At 40.2% G+C, this 21,159-nt stretch overlaps 3 protein-coding genes across 3 annotated transcripts; all 3 read left to right on the top strand.

Moving 5' to 3' along the window:
- Positions 1-918: 918 nt before the first annotated feature.
- Positions 919-3,096, top strand: LOC124129720. Its single transcript, XM_046493117.2, has 3 exons — positions 919-1,719; positions 2,067-2,205; positions 3,031-3,096. The coding sequence occupies exons 1-2, from the start codon at positions 951-953 to the stop codon at positions 2,198-2,200; spliced, it is 903 nt and encodes a 300-aa protein (XP_046349073.2). The 5' UTR covers positions 919-950; the 3' UTR covers positions 2,201-2,205; positions 3,031-3,096.
- Positions 3,097-8,927: 5,831 nt separating this feature from the next.
- Positions 8,928-11,097, top strand: LOC124123727. Its single transcript, XM_046486911.2, has 3 exons — positions 8,928-9,713; positions 10,061-10,199; positions 11,025-11,097. The coding sequence occupies exons 1-2, from the start codon at positions 8,945-8,947 to the stop codon at positions 10,192-10,194; spliced, it is 903 nt and encodes a 300-aa protein (XP_046342867.2). The 5' UTR covers positions 8,928-8,944; the 3' UTR covers positions 10,195-10,199; positions 11,025-11,097.
- A 5,808-nt stretch (positions 11,098-16,905) lies between these two features.
- On the top strand, positions 16,906-19,091 carry LOC124123725. Its single transcript, XM_046486909.2, has 3 exons — positions 16,906-17,707; positions 18,055-18,193; positions 19,019-19,091. The coding sequence occupies exons 1-2, from the start codon at positions 16,939-16,941 to the stop codon at positions 18,186-18,188; spliced, it is 903 nt and encodes a 300-aa protein (XP_046342865.2). The 5' UTR covers positions 16,906-16,938; the 3' UTR covers positions 18,189-18,193; positions 19,019-19,091.
- Positions 19,092-21,159: the final 2,068 nt, after the last annotated feature.

Raw genomic sequence — 21,159 nt, forward strand, 5'->3', positions numbered from 1 at the left:
GTGTGCCCTGATACAATAAGACAGGCACCTGATGTGTCTTCTGACACAATACAACTGTGAATCGTCTCACAAGGAAAGATGTAGCTTTAAAGATTACTGTGAAACTTGGTGTCCGTAAACAGATATGCTTATTTGTGATTGAGTTACATTATAAGGACAGGTGTTTTGTGATCAGAAGCCGTGTCCACAAACCACCCTGTTCATTCAGGAAACTGAAATCACCTCACCTTTGTCTTGATGAAACATAACAAGTACCTTACCTGTGTCCTAATTCAATGTATCACATCTTACAAGAAGAGATATGAATATGAATATTGTCAACATTTACTTTGAACCTCCATCACCGAATAAATAGTTTTCAGTTTCTTTCCAGTCGCTTTCGTATATGTTTCCATTTCCAGGTGATCACATCTGAAGTTAGAAGTCCACATCTCTTGTCAAGACATAGATAAAATTCAGGGTAATTGAGGCTTTACGATAACGATCAATTATTTTACAAGTGGTCTATTGTAACCATGCTCGTGCGTGACTTCAACTATGGCCGGAACAGATATATATAAAGTGGTTCGGTCAGCGCCTATAAGAAAAATATAATTATGATTCAGGAAACCTGTTTTAACTATGGCAGGCAAAGTCAATTTCATACATTTCTCTCACTTTTGTAACAAAGCAAAGGTTCCCCGACACTCTATCCCAAATAAGTAGTTAATCACTGACGTCAATACATGACTACACAAGGCTAAACGCTTTTCTCACCCCTACTGATCTACAGAAACTGACCATATGTGATAGTAAGGTAACCTAAGTTCGTGCCCAATTACTGCCCTACTGACACGTGATTGTTTACCATCGCCTGAACGACAGCTGCAATAAGACAGATCTATTGCAGGACAGGCCTATATAAGAAAGAGTTGACGGGATCACATCACCGCCTGTTCCTCGGATCCAAGATGACGTATCTCGTGGTTGTTCTGCTGCTGTTGGCGTGCTCAGTCCCACTTTCCTCCTCGAGGCAGGTAGGTGATGATGACATCCAAGAGTTGTACGGAGTAGCCAGCAGCTATTCGGAGTGTTCCAACACCTACTGGAGAAGACTGTGGTATGCCAGAGGCATTGTTCTGGTTGTCAGAAGCGGATGCAGGAAGGATCAGAGAACTTTCCGGGCGGCCCTGAAGAAGATTCAATGCTCTGACATAACGGCTGCCGTCTCTAAGTTCTGTGGTAGCAGATACACCAGATTTTGGGCTACAAATTTGGTGTGTCGGTTTGCCAGAAAAGTCAATGAGCGCTGTGAGTCAAGCGATGATAGGAGCCCCTTGTGCAAACAGGCAATGTCTCGAATGCCTCGAAGATGGGCTAGTTTAACGTGTAAAGGATACGACAGGTATTGCAAAAGCTCCAGTTACCTCCGCAGATACTACATTAGATTTATGTGTAAACTGACTGAAAACTTCTATTCTAACTGCTGTCAAGTCGATCCAGTGACAGAGCCAATCACAACACCTGAACCAACGACAACGACAACAGAGGTACCTACGACCGAGCCGCCAACAAAACCACCGACCACTGCGGCTACAACCGACGCCCCTACAACCGAGCTGCCTACAACCCCACCGACCACTGAGGCTACAACCAACGCCCCTACAACCGAGCCGCCTACAATCCCACCGACCACTCCGTCTGGACCAACTCTGCCAGAAGTCGCGGACAAAACTTTCTGTGTGTATTTTTGGTCTGTTTGCTACACAGACTTTACATTTAGAGCTTTACAATGTGTAATGGCATGAATTCTTTAAAACTTTGGCGTGTTTATGCTTGGTCAGTCGTCGATAACGTTATGTAACAATATTAATAGCTTAGGCATTTAAAAAATATATATATAAAATGACCGATCATTTGGATTACTTCGATGTAGAGGGATCTGACATCATTCTCATTTTCTGTTTTATTCCACTTATCAAGCATTGTAGTCTGGTATTTATAGTTCCTTTGAGGGGTTGCAACTTTTTACAATGAGAGTGATCATTGTTAAACTGTGATGGCCAATTTCTCATATTGATTCACAGTAACCGCATGTACACAACGATGTGTCCGCAACGACCTAGTGGATTCACTGTGTGGTACTGGGACGCTGGTCGAGGAATGTGACAATCTTCAAGTTCCAGAGTTTGTGGGATCGTATACCTGCTGTTCAGGTTAATAAAGGTAAGCCTTTCATAAATAGGTTGTAATATTTACATAATTCGGAAGCCATCATTCCTTCGTAAGTTGGATGGAACATGTTACTGTTTCAAAACAGTATCTAGAAATACTTGTATCAATGCATCAGCTCAAATATTCAGACCACTCAAATTGTGTGAAACAAGGAATTATGATGTTTCCTCATAATATGGGTTTTCGAGACCCTAATAAGTATTTCTGATTACGTGACTTGTAACGATCCGAATACATTAAAATTAAACCTTACCTTTGACGACATGGATAGGTCAAATGACCATGTCTTGGTAATTTTATAGTGATATTGCCTCGCTCAGCGATATGAGTCGATCAGGAGAGATCATGTTACCGTCACATGATTTCGAGCCCTTTCATCACAGTCAAGCTAAAAATAGATGCACAACATTATCAGTCTCGTGGTACATACGATTGTTTTGATGCATATATTATCATCAGAACAAGTTTGATGATTTCATTTCTGACTTGTTTCATCAATTCATATGCGAAACTGTTGGTATAGTGGACATAACAACCATTGTATAGCTATAACTATCATTAACAGTAAAATTAGCTGCTTCTCAATCCGAAGGTTTAATTTGGGAACAATTTCACATTCTCTGGATGTTTACGTTTTTCACATTTCTGGAAACAAATTTTCTTTGTTCTTTGTGGCTATTCAAATATATGTGCAGCAATATACGTCTTGCCCAGAATGTCTATTATAGAAGTAATATATACAAATCTGTTTGTCGTCATCATTGCAGCACAACCCTGAAGCTAGTATAGAATATAATTCAATTTTCTATATTTCAGTGGATGTCTCCACATTTCCACTGGATGCTTCACTCCATCTTTTTTCCGTGATAATAAACTAATTTCGCAGCAATGTGTTTTCTGTCTTCACTTCATGTTGAATAATGTCAAGCTGAACAATCAGCAAACCAATATGGCCTAATGCTTGGAGTACCCAATTTCACATATCACCGAGAACATTTAGTTATGGGAGGTGATGACGTTTCATTAATCAGCATTGAATAGGTGATTTAATGTCATCATTATCAGATGGTGGCCTATTCATGAATATGCCTTCGCTAAAAGATATCAAAGCGCAATGTTAGATCTTTTGAAAAATTGTCTAACAAATCATTGGTATAAATCATCAACAAATATTCAACCAAGCGGCATGAAGTCTGCACTCTTACAAATCAATCTGATCTCTAATGCACCTTAAGGTACCGACAAAGCCCTTTGTCCTGCCTTTACAAAGATACATTTATGTGACAATTGTCCGATACCCAACACCTATTACACGAAAGGTTAGGCCAGTTAAGACTGGGTTTAAATCCGCAGACATACACCTTTTCGGCAGGAATATGGTTCACTTTACATCAATCAGAACAAATGTTCTAACAAACTCATACTTGAATCAAATACTATTGCTCCTTTTCTCGACGGAAAACGGCCCAGCCAGTATAGGAGACATTATTTGTCAACATTTTACTTTAGCCTGAAAAGATTTGTATGGTCGGTTTAAAATAACAAGAACGCAAAATGATGGTTTCTGTAGAAGCTTAACTAGATATGATTTAGCAATAAGACAATTCGAGAATAGCCGAAGCCAAGATATGGCAACCACACTTGTATGACACTCTTCACGGTGATATGTGCCAAATTGATCCGGGGTGTCATTAAAACAAGAGTAACGCCATTATCAAAGCGAGGTAACAGCTTCACAGGTGTATGACCAACAGCTAATTGTATTAATGGGTGACAATATAAAGAATCAAATAAACCCAATTTAAACTGACAAAGATCACTGATTACAAATATCACAGCACTCACACAAGCAGCTTAGCTAAGCCACTATATTACAGTAATAAATTGCGAGTAGCCAAAACAACTCTTTCTAAAATTCACAAAAATACAAGACACTTGAAATAAAGTAGAAAAATATGAGAAGGTTGGTTATCCATGGAGTACTAGAAAAACGGAGTATTGAAAACCCTAGCTAATACGTTCAGCTCAATACAATGAAGGGAAATTAATACTAAATAAAAGGTGCCCTATATTCTCTTACTAACGCAACCAGAATGACCATCCAGTAACAAATCGACCCGTAAACGAACTAACAAGGTCTGGGGGTGAACACACAAGATTGTCATAGAGTTTCTATACCAGCTCACAGGCCTCGTAGGGGATAATCTCTCCTGATCAGCCAGGGAAAATGATAGTCTGGGACACCTAGCCACAATTACCAAACTGATTACTTCATACATATGGAAGATAAACCTGTCAAAATAAAGCGCCGAACACAGGCTGTCCAACTGTCACGAAAGATTTACAACAAGCTATGTGCAAGTATTGAGGGGGCAAAAACGATTATAAATACGTGATGATATCTGTGAGTACATGGATAACCCTAATGAGCGAAAATCAAAGTCACCAAACAAATTCAATACATGATAAAGGCCGCACACATACATGTGATAACATACATCCAGTCAAAACATGGTAAGAGTGAGCCATTAAATTACAAGAGAAATGAAGAGAATGAAATAGTCAGTTGTTGGTTTTTTGTTAAAAAAAGGATGTTGTCAGTGTTGCCGTGTGAGGTCGGGCGTTGTCTCGTTTGAAAATGATTTAAGCTTACTGCACAATTGTTGTGGTCATACTCTGTGACCTTGCCATCAGTCGACGATGTAGGTCTGTCCAAAAGACATCTCGAACTGAGCGAATACCTTCAATGAACAATTCGTCACTGTCTTGGCGGATCTCCTACGCAATCCTGGTATTGCCGTAGTTGTGTCTGTGGTGGTTCTGTCACGTAAATGACGTAGCCTTATGAATCTGTCCTGTATTCTGGTAGTGATACGTGGTCGGCCGGATCTGGGAAGTTCATGTGTGTCTGATAACGGTTCCGCAGTCTTGTAATGGTGCTTGGTGCTACGTGAGAACACCTGGCTACAGCTGAAGATGATTCTCCTGTTTGAAGCCGGTTCGTAGCATGATTTTGCTGTTCACTTGCTCAGAGAATGTGATGGCATGCAAATGCAAACCAAACGTTTTTGTACAGCCAAACAAGTGATGTTGTAAGTGCTGTTGGTGAATTTCGGCGCCAGGGTCTCATTATTAATTCTGTATGGATGTCGGCAACACATTTAAGATTTTACTACTTTTGCGTTTCTTTTTTGTCACAGTATAGATACAAATTTGATTCATAACACGTTTAGATCATGAACGAGGACTCTCAAGCCGTTTGGATTTCTAACACAAATCTAAACATACTAAAATAATCATAATTTGTTGGGATGAATGAGATAAAATGAGAGCAGGTGTTAAAAAAATGAACTTTCTCGCATTTTGCAATATGATACTTATCTTAAATTAGAATTGGTTGAGGACATGGATATGTTGTAACTTTTATTTAAGAAATAAACGACGAGTTTGAGCTGTTTATCATACAATAACCATGAGCGGCACATATATTTTATATGTATGTGTCACAACGGTATATATATACTGAACCAAATTAAAAACCTCACAATCCTAAAATTTTATCATTTTGACCAGTTATCACTGTGGGCCCTTATTGTGTATTTAAACAGTAATAGCCACGTATTGTCTTCAGATAACACCCGTTTTTGTGCAGATGAATCAATCAAAATCATGTGAACAGCACTTTTGTGGCAAAAGTGGCTTTTCACGTGCAACTGGTCACGTGGCCATAATACCGCACGTGTTTTCAGCCAGACTTGTTAGTGGTCATTAACAAAAAAAAGAAAAACACAAGAAAACAAAAGTCTTTACGGCCATTTGTCATGCCAAGCCTTTCAGATGTGCAACGTGAACGTGTCATCTGCATGTTGCAGACGGGAACGTCCGTAGCTGAAGTCGCAAGGACGATGGGTTGTAGCCGACGGACTGTTTATGATTTACAGACGCGTCTACAGCAAACGGGTACCACCGCTGATCGCCCTCGGCCAGGTCGACCACGTGTGACGGCACATGCAGAGGATCGTCAGATTGTCTTACGTCACCTCCGGAACCGATATTTGACGGCGACATCAACCAGAAATGAACTGTTTAGGGGTAGACTGAGTGCGCAAACTGTTCGAAACCGTCTGAGAACTGCTCACCTTCAAGCACCACGGCCATACTGCGGGCCGATTCTGACTCAATTACACAGACGTCAACGTCAGTTGTTGGCACAGCGACACTTATGATGGATTCAGTGGAATTGGAATCAAGTCGTCTTCAGTGATGAATCCCGATTTAATCTTCGATTTGCTGATGGTAGGACGAGGGCGTGGAGGCGCCGTCATGAACGTTACGCCCAGTGTTGTGTACAGGAAGTTGACAGATTTCGAGGCGGAAGTGTCATGGTGTGGGGTGATTTCTGTGACAGTGCACGTTCCAGGCTTATTGTCATCCGTGGCAACCTCAACGCTGCTGCTTACCGCGACCAGGTACTGGCACTAGAACTCCTGCCTTTTATGGCAGCACATGGACCCGGTTTGATCTTCCAACACGACAATGCCAATGCCAGACCCCACACAACAATTTTGACAAGGAATTTCCTTCAGAATGTGGGAGTCAACGTCATGGACTGGCCGTCAAGATCTCCAGACCACAATCCCATCGAACACGTCTGGGATGCTCTTGACAGAAGTCTGCGCACTCTCCAGAAACAACCCCAGAATTTGCAAGATCTTGGCATCATTTTGCAGCAACAATGGCGCCGTTTTCCCAATCATGTGTTCACAAGCATCACAAGGTCCATGCGGAGGCGTTGTGTGGCAGTTGTCAACGCACATGGTGGCCAAACACGCTACTGAACTTGTGTGCCATCAGATTCTCGTGCTTGGGACTTATGATTTAAACTGTTGATGTTATTACCGAATACCGTAGGTGCTTGGAACAAAATATGGTTACCAACGTTAATACATACGTTATACATGTATATATGTGTATATGTATGTGTCAGAACGGTTTACACGTGTACATGTATGTATGAAGACGATATCTATGTGCAGACGTATATATTATGAAGGTATACCTGTGAAATCGATAGTGTGAACATTTGCCGGAACTTCTTTCCGGTGTTTTCCCGAACTCTCGATCGGTGTTTACAACTAAATCGTTTTTCTATCTATAAAATCCCTGCATTTATCAGCAACAAAATTTAGTATTTTGCTTGGTCTTGTAACGTTTTATCTGACTTTATAATATATCTACGCTTTGGTTCTGGTGTTTGATGTCGTCTGCTACATGAAACAAAATGGATTATCCTTACAATGATTTGGATAGGGAATGAGTATCTCTCAATTGTATTTTTAGCAATATTGACTTTGGTGCCTTGTCGGAAATGACAGTAATCTAGCACTTAGCGGCTTGCGAATGATAAATAATAAAAGGAACCTAGTTTTCAAATAAATAAGACATAAACAGGTAAGGAAAGCGACTTTAATTATAAAAAAAACAACTTGTCAACCTATGTTATCGATCGGTCATCGGAGACGAGAAAAATATCCGTAGACTAGATTACTTTTCCGGTTTCTGTGTTGGCCGACCTTTTCCGTGCATTCTAGGCCGAGAAGCGGCGGCACATGAAGAAGGACGGGACAAAGATATGAAGCTAGCATCAGGTCATACATTAGGTCTTTCTCATGATACATGTGTTCTGATTCAATAAGACAGATACCTCACCTGTCTCATTATACAAAAGCTACGTATACCCAACTTCTCTGTGTTCCGTTGCAATAAGACTCTCACCTTACGTGTGCCCTGATACAATAAGACAGGCACCTGATGTGTCTTCTGACAAAATACAACTGTTAATCGTCTCACAAGGATAGATGTAGCTTTAAAGATTACTGTGAAACTTGGTGTCCGTAAACAGATGTGCTTATTTGTGATTGAGTTACATTATAAGGACAGGTGTTTTGTGATCAGAAGCCGTGTCCACAAACCACCCTGTTCATTCAGGAAACTGAAATCACCTCACCTTTGTCTTGATGAAACATAACAAGTACCTTACCTGTGTCCTAATTCAATGTATCACATCTTACAAGAAGAGATATCAATATGAATATTGTCAACATTTACTTTGAACCTCCATCACCGAATAAATAGTTTTCAGTTTCTTTCCAGTCGCTTTCGTATATGTTTCCATTTCCAGGTGATCACATCTGAAGTTAGAAGTCCACATCTCTTGTCAAGACATAGATAAAATTCAGGGTAATTGAGGCTTTACGATAACGATCAATTATTTTACAAGTGGTCTATTGTAACCATGCTCGTGCGTGACTTCAACTATGGCCGGAACAGATATATATAAAGTGGTTCGGTCAGCGCCTATAGAAAAATATAATTATGATTCAGGAAACCTGTTTTAACTATGGCAGGCAAAGTCAATTTCATACATTTCTCACACTTTTGTAACAAAGCAAAGGTTCCCCGACACTCTATCCCAAATAAGTAGTTAATCACTGACGTCAATACATGACTACACAAGGCTAAACGCTTTTCTCACCCCTACTGATCTACAGAAACTGACCATATGTGATAGTAAGGTAACCTAAGTTCGTGCCCAATTACTGCCCTACTGACACGTGATTGTTTACCATCGCCTGTATTGACAGCTGCAATAAGACAGATCTATTGCAGGACAGGCCTATATTAGAAAGAGTTGACGGGATCACATCACCGCCTGTTCCTCGGATCCAAGATGACGTATCTCGTGGTTGTTCTGCTGCTGTTGGCGTGTTCAGTCCCACTTTCCTCCTCGAGGCAGGTAGGTGATGATGACATCCAAGAGTTGTACGGAGTAGCCAGCAGCTATTCGGAGTGTTCCAACACCTACTGGAGAAGACAGTGGTATGCCAGAGGCATTGTTCTGGTTGTCAGAAGCGGATGCAGGAAGGATCAGAGAACTTTCCGGGCGGCCCTGAAGAAGATTCAATGCTCTGACATAACAGCTGCCGTCTCTAAGTTCTGTAGTAGCAGATACACCAGATTTTGGGCTACAAATTTGGTGTGTCGGTTTGCCAGAAAAGTCAATGAGCGCTGTGAGTCAAGCGATGATAGGAGCCCCTTGTGCAAACAGGCAATGTCTCGAATGCCTCGAAGATGGGCTAGTTTAACGTGTAAAGGATACGACAGGTATTGCAAAAGCTCCAGTTACCTCCGCAGATACTACATTAGATTTATGTGTAAACTGACTGAAAACTTCTATTCTAACTGCTGTCAAGTCGATCCAGTGACAGAGCCAATGACAACACCTGAACCAACGACAACGACAACAGAGGTACCTACGACCGAGCCGCCAACAACACCACCGACCACTGCGGCTACAACCGACGCCCCTACAACCGAGCTGCCTACAACCCCACCGACCACTGAGGCTACAACCAACGCCCCTACAACCGAGCCGCCTACAATCCCACCGACCACTCCGTCTGGACCAACTCTGCCAGAAGTCGCGGACAAAACTTTCTGTGTGTATTTTTGGTCTGTTTGCTACACAGTTTTTACATTTAGAGCTTTACAATGTGTAATGGCATGAATTCTTTAAAACTTTGGCGTGTTTATGCTTGGTCAGTCGTCGATTACGTTATGTAACAATATTAATAGCTTAGGCATTTAAAAAATATATATATAAAATGACCGATCATTTGGATTACTTCGATGTAGAGGGATCTGACATCATTCTCATTTTCTGTTTTATTCCACTTATCAAGCATTGTAGTCTGGTATTTATAGTTCCTTTGAGGGGTTGCAACTTTTTACAATGAGAGTGATCATTGTTAAACTGTGATGGCCAATTTCTCATATTGATTCACAGTAACCGCATGTACACAACGATGTGTCCGCAACGACCTAGTGGATTCACTGTGTGGTACTGGGACGCTGGTCGAGGAATGTGACAATCTTCAAGTTCCAGAGTTTGTGGGATCGTATACCTGCTGTTCAGGTTAATACAGGTAAGCCTTTCATAAATAGGTTGTAATATTTACATAATTTGGAAGCCATCATTCCTTCGCAAGTTGGATGGAACATGTTTCTGTTTCAAAACAGTATCTAGAAATACTTGTATCAATGCATCAGCTCAAATATTCAGACCACTCAAATTGTGTGAAACAAGGAATTATGATGTTTCCTCATAATATGGGTTTTCGAGACCCTAATAAGTATTTCTGATTACGTGACTTGTAACGATCCGAATACATTAAAATTAAACCTTACCTTTGACGACATGGATAGGTCAAATGACCATGTCTTGGTAATTTTATAGTGATATTGCCTCGCTCAGCGATATGAGTCGATCAGGTGAGATCATGTTACCGTCACATGATTTCGAGCCCTTTCATCACAGTCAAGCTAAAAATAGATGCACAACATTATCAGTCTCGTGGTACATACGATTGTTTTGATGCATATATTATCATCAGAACAAGTTTGATGATTTCATTTCTGACTTGTTTCATCAATTCATAAGCGAAACTGTTGGTATAGTGGACATAACTACCATTGTATAGCTATAACTATCATTAACAGTAAAATTAGCTGCTTCTCAATCCGAAGGTTTAATTTGGGAACAATTTCACATTCTCTGGATGTTTACGTTTTTCACATTTCTGGAAACAAATTTTCTTTGTTCTTTGTGGCTATTCAAATATATGTGCAGCAATATACGTCTTGCCCAGAATGTCTATTATAGAAGTAATATATACAAATCTGTTTGTCGTCATCATTGCAGCACAACCCTGAAGCTAGTATAGAATATAATTCAATTTTTTATATTTCAGTGGATGTCTCCACATTTCCACTGGATGCTTCACTCCATCTTTTTTCCGTGATAATAAACTAATTTCGCAGCAATGTGTTTTCTGTCTTCACTTCATGTTGAATAATGTCAAGCTGAACAATCAGCAAACCAATATGGCCTAATGCTTGGAGTACCCAATTTCACATATCACCGAGAACATTTAGTTATGGGAGGTGATGACGTTTCATTAATCAGCATTGAATAGGTGATTTAATGTCATCATTATCAGATGGTGGCCTATTCATGAATATGCCTTCGCTAAAAGAAATCAAAGCGCAATGTTAGATCTTTTGAAAAATTGTCTAACAAATCATTGGTATAAATCATCAACAAATATTCAACCAAGCTGCATGAAGTCTGCACTCTTACAAATCAATCTGATCTCTAATGCACCTTAACGTACCGACAAAGCCCTTTGTCCTGCCTTTACAAAGATACATTTATGTGACAATTGTCCGATACCCAACACCTATTACACGAAAGGTTTGGCCAGTTAAGACTGGGTTTAAATCCGCAGACATACACCTTTTCGGCAGGAATATGGTTCACTTTACATCAATCAGAACAAATGTTCTAACAAACTCATACTTGAATCAAATACTATTGCTCCTTTTCTCGACGGAAAACGGCCCAGCCAGTATAGGAGACATTATTTGTCAACATTTTACTTTAGCCTGAAAAGATTTGTATGGTCGGTTTAAAATAACAAGAACGCAAAATGATGGTTTCTGTAGAAGCTTAACTAGATATGATTTAGCAATAAGACAATTCGAGAATAGCCGAAGCCAAGATATGGCAACCACACTTGTATGACACTCTTCACGGTGATATGTGCCAAATTGATCCGGGGTGTCATTAAAACAAGAGTAACGCCATTATCAAAGCGAGGTAACAGCTTCACAGGTGTATGACCAACAGCTAATTGTATTAATGGGTGACAATATAAAGAATCAAATAAACCCAATTTAAACTGACAAAGATCACTGATTACAAATATCACAGCACCCACACAAGCAGCTTAGCTAAGCCACTATATTTCAGTAATAAATTGCGAGTAGCCAAAACAACTCTTTCTAAAATTCACAAAAATACAAGACACTTGAAATAAAGTAGAAAAATATGAGAAGGTTGGTTATCCATGGAGTACTAGAAAAACGGAGTATTGAAAACCCTAGCTAATACGTTCAGCTCAATACAATGAGAGGAAATTAATACTAAATAAAAGGTGCCCTATATTCTCTTACTAACGCAACCAGAATGACCATCCAGTAACAAATCGACCCGTAAACGAACTAACAAGGTCTGGGGGTGAACACACAAGATTGTCATAGAGTTTCTATACCAGCTCACAGGCCTCGTAGGGGATAATCTCTCCTGATCAGCCAGGGAAAATGATAGTCTGGGACACCTAGCCACAATTACCAAACTGATTACTTCATACATATGGAAGATAAACCTGTCAAAATAAAGCGCCGAACACAGGCTGTCCAACTGTCACGAAAGATTTACAACAAGCTATGTGCAAGTATTGAGGGGGCAAAAACGATTATAAATACGTGATGATATCTGTGAGTACATGGATAACCCTAATGAGCGAAAATCAAAGTCACCAAACAAATTCAATACATGATAAAGGCCGCACACATACATGTGATAACATACATCCAGTCAAAACATGGTAAGAGTGAGCCATTAAATTACAAGAGAAATGAAGAGAATGAAATAGTAAGTTGTTGGTTTTTTGTTAAAAAAAGGATGTTGTCAGTGTTGCCGTGTGAGGTCGGGCGTTGTCTCGTTTGAAAATGATTTAAGCTTACTGCACAATTGTTGTGGTCATACTCTGTGACCTTGCCATCAGTCGACGATGTAGGTCTGTCCAAAAGACATCTCGAACTGAGCGAATACCTTCAATGAACAATTCGTCACTGTCTTGGCGGATCTCCTACGCAATCCTGGTATTGCCGTAGTTGTGTCTGTGGTGGTTCTGTCACGTAAATGACGTAGCCTTATGAATCTGTCCTGTATTCTGGTAGTGATACGTGGTCGGCCGGATCTGGGAAGTTCATGTGTGTCTGATAACGGTTCCGCAGTCTTGTAATGGTGCTTGGTGCTACGTGAGAACACCTGGCTACAGCTGAAGATGATTCTCCTGTTTGAAGCCGGTTCGTAGCATGATTTTGCTGTTCACTTGCTCAGAGAATGTGATGGCATGCAAATGCAAACCAAACGTTTTTGTACAGCCAAACAAGTGATGTTGTAAGTGCTGTTGGTGAATTTCGGCGCCAGGGTCTCATTATTAATTCTGTATGGATGTCGGCAACACATTTAAGATTTTACTACTTTTGCGTTTCTTTTTTGTCACAGTATAGATACAAATTTGATTCATAACACGTTTAGATCATGAACGAGGACTCTCAAGCCGTTTGGATTTCTAACACAAATCTAAACATACTAAAATAATCATAATTTGTTGGGATGAATGAGATAAAATGAGAGCAGGTGTTAAAAAAATGAACTTTCTCGCATTTTGCAATATGATACTTATCTTAAATTAGAATTGGTTGAGGACATGGATATGTTGTAACTTTTATTTAAGAAATAAACGACGAGTTTGAGCTGTTTATCATACAATAACCATGAGCGGCACATATATTTTATATGTATGTGTCACAACGGTATATATATACTGAACCAAATTAAAAACCTCACAATCCTAAAATTTTATCATTTTGACCAGTTATCACTGTGGGCCCTTATTGTGTATTTAAACAGTAATAGCCACGTATTGTCTTCAGATAACACCCGTTTTTGTGCAGATGAATCAATCAAAATCATGTGAACAGCACTTTTGTGGCAAAAGTGGCTTTTCAAGTGCAACTGGTCACGTGGCCATAATACCGCACGTGTTTTCAGCCAGACTTGTTAGTGGTCATTAACAAAAAAAAGAAAAACACAAGAAAACAAAAGTCTTTACGGCCATTTGTCATGCCAAGCCTTTCAGATGTGCAACGTGAACGTGTCATCTGCATGTTGCAGACGGGAACGTCCGTAGCTGAAGTCGCAAGGACGATGGGTTGTAGCCGACGGACTGTTTATGATTTACAGACGCGTCTACAGCAAACGGGTACCACCGCTGATCGCCCTCGGCCAGGTCGACCACGTGTGACGGCACATGCAGAGGATCGTCAGATTGTCTTACGTCACCTCCGGAACCGATATTTGACGGCGACATCAACCAGAAATGAACTGTTTAGGGGTAGACTGAGTGCGCAAACTGTTCGAAACCGTCTGAGAACTGCTCACCTTCAAGCACCACGGCCATACTGCGGGCCGATTCTGACTCAATTACACAGACGTCAACGTCAGTTGTTGGCACAGCGACACTTATGATGGATTCAGTGGAATTGGAATCAAGTCGTCTTCAGTGATGAATCCCGATTTAATCTTCGATTTGCTGATGGTAGGACGAGGGCGTGGAGGCGCCGTCATGAACGTTACGCCCAGTGTTGTGTACAGGAAGTTGACAGATTTCGAGGCGGAAGTGTCACGGTGTGGGGTGATTTCTGTGACAGTGCACGTTCCAGGCTTATTGTCATCCGTGGCAACCTCAACGCTGCTGCTTACCGCGACCAGGTACTGGCACTAGAACTCCTGCCTTTTATGGCAGCACATGGACCCGGTTTGATCTTCCAACACGACAATGCCAATGCCAGACCCCACACAACAATTTTGACAAGGAATTTCCTTCAGAATGTGGGAGTCAACGTCATGGACTGGCCGTCAAGATCTCCAGACCACAATCCCATCGAACACGTCTGGGATGCTCTTGACAGAAGTCTGCGCACTCTCCAGAAACAACCCCAGAATTTGCAAGATCTTGGCATCATTTTGCAGCAACAATGGCGCCGTTTTCCCAATCATGTGTTCACAAGCATCACAAGGTCCATGCGGAGGCGTTGTGTGGCAGTTGTCAACGCACATGGTGGCCAAACACGCTACTGAACTTGTGTGCCATCAGATTCTCGTGCTTGGGACTTATGATTTAAACTGTTGATGTTATTACCGAATACCGTAGGTGCTTGGAACAAAATATGGTTACCAACGTTAATACATACGTTATACATGTATATATGTGTATATGTATGTGTCAGAACGGTTTACACGTGTACATGTATGTATGAAGACGATATCTATGTGCAGACGTATATATTATGAAGGTATACCTGTGAAATCGATAGTGTGAACATTTGCCGGAACTTCTTTCCGGTGTTTTCCCGAACTCTCGATCGGTGTTTACAACTAAATCGTTTTTCTATCTATAAAATCCCTGCATTTATCAGCAACAAAATTTAGTATTTTGCTTGGTCTTGTAACGTTTTATCTGACTTTATAATATATCTACGCTTTGGTTCTGGTGTTTGATGTCGTCTGCTACATGAAACAAAATGGATTATCCTTACAATGATTTGGATAGGGAATGAGTATCTCTCAATTGTATTTTTAGCAATATTGACTTTGGTGCCTTGTCGGAAATGACAGTAATCTAGCACTTAGCGGCTTGCGAATGATAAATAATAAAAGGAACCTAGTTTTCAAATAAATAAGACATAAACAGGTAAGGAAAGCGACTTTAATTATAAAAAAAACAACTTGTCAACCTATGTTATCGATCGGTCATCGGAGAAGAGAAAAATATCCGTAGACTAGATTACTTTTCCGGTTTCTGTGTTGGCCGACCTTTTCCGTGCATTCTAGGCCGAGAAGCGGCGGCACATGAAGAAGGACGGGACAAAGATATGAAGCTAGCATCAGGTCATACATTAGGTCTTTCTCATGATACATGTGTTCTGATTCAATAAGACAGATACCTCACCTGTCTCATTATACAAAAGCTACGTATACCCAACTTCTCTGTGTTCCGTTGCAATAAGACACTAACCTTACGTGTGCCCTGATACAATAAGACAGGCACCTGATGTGTCTTCTGACACAATACAACTGTTAATCGTCTCACAAGGATAGATGTAGCTTTAAAGATTACTGTGAAACTTGGTGTCCGTAAACAGATGTGCTTATTTGTGATTGAGTTACATTATAAGGACAGGTGTTTTGTGATCAGAAGCCGTGTCCACAAACCACCCTGTTCATTCAGGAAACTGAAATCACCTCACCTTTGTCTTGATGAAACATAACAAGTACCTTACCTGTGTCCTAATTCAATGTATCACATCTTACAAGAAGAGATATCAATATGAATATTGTCAACATTTACTTTGAACCTCCATCACCGAATAAATAGTTTTCAGTTTCTTTCCAGTCGCTTTCGTATATGTTTCCATTTCCAGGTGATCACATCTGAAGTTAGAAGTCCACATCTCTTGTCAAGACATAGATAAAATTCAGGGTAATTGAGGCTTTACGATAACGATCAATTATTTTACAAGTGGTCTATTGTAACCATGCTCGTGCGTGACTTCAACTATGGCCGGAACAGATATATATAAAGTGGTTCGGTCAGCGCCTATAGAAAAATATAATTATGATTCAGGAAACCTGTTTTAACTATGGCAGGCAAAGTCAATTTCATACATTTCTCACACTTTTGTAACAAAGCAAAGGTTCCCCGACACTCTATCCCAAATAAGTAGTTAATCACTGACGTCAATACATGACTACACAAGGCTAAACGCTTTTCTCACCCCTACTGATCTACAGAAACTGACCATATGTGATAGTAAGGTAACCTAAGTTCGTGCCCAATTACTGCCCTACTGACACGTGATTGTTTACCATCGCCTGTATTGACAGCTGCAATAAGACAGATCTATTGCAGGACAGGCCTATATAAGAAAGAGTTGACGGGATCACATCACCGCCTGTTCCTCGGATCCAAGATGACGTATCTCGTGGTTGTTCTGCTGCTGTTGGCGTGTTCAGTCCCACTTTCCTCCTCGAGGCAGGTAGGTGATGATGACATCCAAGAGTTGTACGGAGTAGCCAGCAGCTATTCGGAGTGTTCCAACACCTACTGGAGAAGACAGTGGTATGCCAGAGGCATTGTTCTGGTTGTCAGAAGCGGATGCAGGAAGGATCAGAGAACTTTCCGGGCGGCCCTGAAGAAGATTCAATGCTCTGACATAACAGCTGCCGTCTCTAAGTTCTGTAGTAGCAGATACACCAGATTTTGGGCTACAAATTTGGTGTGTCGGTTTGCCAGAAAAGTCAATGAGCGCTGTGAGTCAAGCGATGATAGGAGCCCCTTGTGCAAACAGGCAATGTCTCGAATGCCTCGAAGATGGGCTAGTTTAACGTGTAAAGGATACGACAGGTATTGCAAAAGCTCCAGTTACCTCCGCAGATACTACATTAGATTTATGTGTAAACTGACTGAAAACTTCTATTCTAACTGCTGTCAAGTCGATCCAGTGACAGAGCCAATGACAACACCTGAACCAACGACAACGACAACAGAGGTACCTACGACCGAGCCGCCAACAACACCACCGACCACTGCGGCTACAACCGACGCCCCTACAACCGAGCTGCCTACAACCCCACCGACCACTGAGGCTACAACCAACGCCCCTACAACCGAGCCGCCTACAATCCCACCGACCACTCCGTCTGGACCAACTCTGCCAGAAGTCGCGGACAAAACTTTCTGTGTGTATTTTTGGTCTGTTTGCTACACAGTTTTTACATTTAGAGCTTTACAATGTGTAATGGCATGAATTCTTTAAAACTTTGGCGTGTTTATGCTTGGTCAGTCGTCGATTACGTTATGTAACAATATTAATAGCTTAGGCATTTAAAAAATATATATATAAAATGACCGATCATTTGGATTACTTCGATGTAGAGGGATCTGACATCATTCTCATTTTCTGTTTTATTCCACTTATCAAGCATTGTAGTCTGGTATTTATAGTTCCTTTGAGGGGTTGCAACTTTTTACAATGAGAGTGATCATTGTTAAACTGTGATGGCCAATTTCTCATATTGATTCACAGTAACCGCATGTACACAACGATGTGTCCGCAACGACCTAGTGGATTCACTGTGTGGTACTGGGACGCTGGTCGAGGAATGTGACAATCTTCAAGTTCCAGAGTTTGTGGGATCGTATACCTGCTGTTCAGGTTAATACAGGTAAGCCTTTCATAAATAGGTTGTAATATTTACATAATTTGGAAGCCATCATTCCTTCGCAAGTTGGATGGAACATGTTTCTGTTTCAAAACAGTATCTAGAAATACTTGTATCAATGCATCAGCTCAAATATTCAGACCACTCAAATTGTGTGAAACAAGGAATTATGATGTTTCCTCATAATATGGGTTTTCGAGACCCTAATAAGTATTTCTGATTACGTGACTTGTAACGATCCGAATACATTAAAATTAAACCTTACCTTTGACGACATGGATAGGTCAAATGACCATGTCTTGGTAATTTTATAGTGATATTGCCTCGCTCAGCGATATGAGTCGATCAGGTGAGATCATGTTACCGTCACATGATTTCGAGCCCTTTCATCACAGTCAAGCTAAAAATAGATGCACAACATTATCAGTCTCGTGGTACATACGATTGTTTTGATGCATATATTATCATCAGAACAAGTTTGATGATTTCATTTCTGACTTGTTTCATCAATTCATAAGCGAAACTGTTGGTATAGTGGACATAACTACCATTGTATAGCTATAACTATCATTAACAGTAAAATTAGCTGCTTCTCAATCCGAAGGTTTAATTTGGGAACAATTTCACATTCTCTGGATGTTTACGTTTTTCACATTTCTGGAAACAAATTTTCTTTGTTCTTTGTGGCTATTCAAATATATGTGCAGCAATATACGTCTTGCCCAGAATGTCTATTATAGAAGTAATATATACAAATCTGTTTGTCGTCATCATTGCAGCACAACCCTGAAGCTAGTATAGAATATAATTCAATTTTTTATATTTCAGTGGATGTCTCCACATTTCCACTGGATGCTTCACTCCATCTTTTTTCCGTGATAATAAACTAATTTCGCAGCAATGTGTTTTCTGTCTTCACTTCATGTTGAATAATGTCAAGCTGAACAATCAGCAAACCAATATGGCCTAATGCTTGGAGTACCCAATTTCACATATCACCGAGAACATTTAGTTATGGGAGGTGATGACGTTTCATTAATCAGCATTGAATAGGTGATTTAATGTCATCATTATCAGATGGTGGCCTATTCATGAATATGCCTTCGCTAAAAGAAATCAAAGCGCAATGTTAGATCTTTTGAAAAATTGTCTAACAAATCATTGGTATAAATCATCAACAAATATTCAACCAAGCTGCATGAAGTCTGCACTCTTACAAATCAATCTGATCTCTAATGCACCTTAACGTACCGACAAAGCCCTTTGTCCTGCCTTTACAAAGATACATTTATGTGACAATTGTCCGATACCCAACACCTATTACACGAAAGGTTTGGCCAGTTAAGACTGGGTTTAAATCCGCAGACATACACCTTTTCGGCAGGAATATGGTTCACTTTACATCAATCAGAACAAATGTTCTAACAAACTCATACTTGAATCAAATACTATTGCTCCTTTTCTCGACGGAAAACGGCCCAGCCAGTATAGGAGACATTATTTGTCAACATTTTACTTTAGCCTGAAAAGATTTGTATGGTCGGTTTAAAATAACAAGAACGCAAAATGATGGTTTCTGTAGAAGCTTAACTAGATATGATTTAGCAATAAGACAATTCGATAATAGCCGAAGCCAAGATATGGCAACCACACTTTTATGACACTCTTCACGGTGATATGTGCCAAATTGATCCGGGGTGTCATTAAAACAAGAGTAACGCCATTATCAGAGCGAGGTAACAGCTTCACAGGTGTATGACCAACAGCTAATTGTATTAATGGGTGACAATATAAAGAATCAAATAAACCCAATTTAAACTGACAAAGATCACTGATTACAAATATCACAGCACTCACACAAGCAGCTTAGCTGAGCCACTATATTACAGTAATAAATTGCGAGTAGCCAAAACAACTCTTTCTAAAATTCACAAAAATACAAGACACTTGAAATAAAGTAGAAAAATATGAGAAGGTTGGTTATCCATGGAGTACTAGAAAAACGGAGTATTGAAAACCCTAGCTAATACGTTCAGCTCAATACAATGAGAGGAAATTAATACTAAATAAAAGGTGCCCCATATTCTCTTACTAACGCAACCAGAATGACCATCCAGTAACAAATCGACCCGTAAACGAACTAACAAGGTCTGGGGGTGAACACACAAGATTGTCATAGAGTTTCTATACCAGCTCTCAGGCCTCGTAGGGGATAATCTCTCCTGATCAGCCAGGGAAAATGATAGTCTGGGACACCTAGCCACAATTAGCAAACTGATTACTTCATACATATGGAAGATATACCTGTCAAAATAAAGCGCCGAACACAGGCTGTCTTACTATATCACGAATTTACGTGTACTGGTATGGAACAGGAAATTATACGCTTGTACGAGATTGAAACATATATATGTGTATACATGTAAAAGGGTATCATGACGGCATGTGTGTGCACAAGTATTCATCATGAAAGGATACACGTGTACATGTATGCATCAAAACGTCATATATGTGTACATGTATCTATCATGACTGTATGTGTGTCTACAAGTATGCATCATGACTGTATTTGTACGTACACGTACATATGATGACGTTATACATGTATATATGTGTATATGTACATGTATGTGTCAGAACGGTTTACACGTGTACATGTATGTATGAAGACGATATCTATGTGCAGACGTATATATTATGAAGGTATACCTGTGAAATCGATAGTGTGAACATTTGCCGGAACTTCTTTCCGGTGTTTTCCCGAACTCTCGATCGGTGTTTACAACTAAATCGTTTTTTTATATATAAAATCCCTGCATTTATCAGCAACAAAATTTAGTATTTTGCTTGGTCTTGTAACGTTTTATCTGACTTTATAATATATCAACGCTTTGGTTCTGGTGTTTGATGTCGTCTGCTACATGAAACAAAATGGATTATCCTTACAATGATTTGGATAGGGACTGAGT

This window comes from Haliotis rufescens, unplaced genomic scaffold (assembly GCF_023055435.1).
Source record: "Haliotis rufescens isolate VD_foot unplaced genomic scaffold, xgHalRufe1.0.p SCAF_31, whole genome shotgun sequence".
Classification (NCBI taxonomy): Eukaryota; Metazoa; Mollusca; class Gastropoda; order Lepetellida; family Haliotidae; genus Haliotis; species Haliotis rufescens.

Excerpts from the sequence above, each read along its gene's own strand:
- LOC124129720 (XM_046493117.2), top strand. The coding sequence starts at position 951 with ATGACGTATCTCGTGGTTGTTCTGCTGCTGTTGGCGTGCTCAGTCCCA. Across the intron at positions 1,720-2,066 it reads AGTCGCGGACAAAACTTTCT|TAACCGCATGTACACAACGA; the intron begins GTGTGTATTTTT and ends ATTGATTCACAG.
- LOC124123727 (XM_046486911.2), top strand. The coding sequence starts at position 8,945 with ATGACGTATCTCGTGGTTGTTCTGCTGCTGTTGGCGTGTTCAGTCCCA. Across the intron at positions 9,714-10,060 it reads AGTCGCGGACAAAACTTTCT|TAACCGCATGTACACAACGA; the intron begins GTGTGTATTTTT and ends ATTGATTCACAG.
- LOC124123725 (XM_046486909.2), top strand. The coding sequence starts at position 16,939 with ATGACGTATCTCGTGGTTGTTCTGCTGCTGTTGGCGTGTTCAGTCCCA. Across the intron at positions 17,708-18,054 it reads AGTCGCGGACAAAACTTTCT|TAACCGCATGTACACAACGA; the intron begins GTGTGTATTTTT and ends ATTGATTCACAG.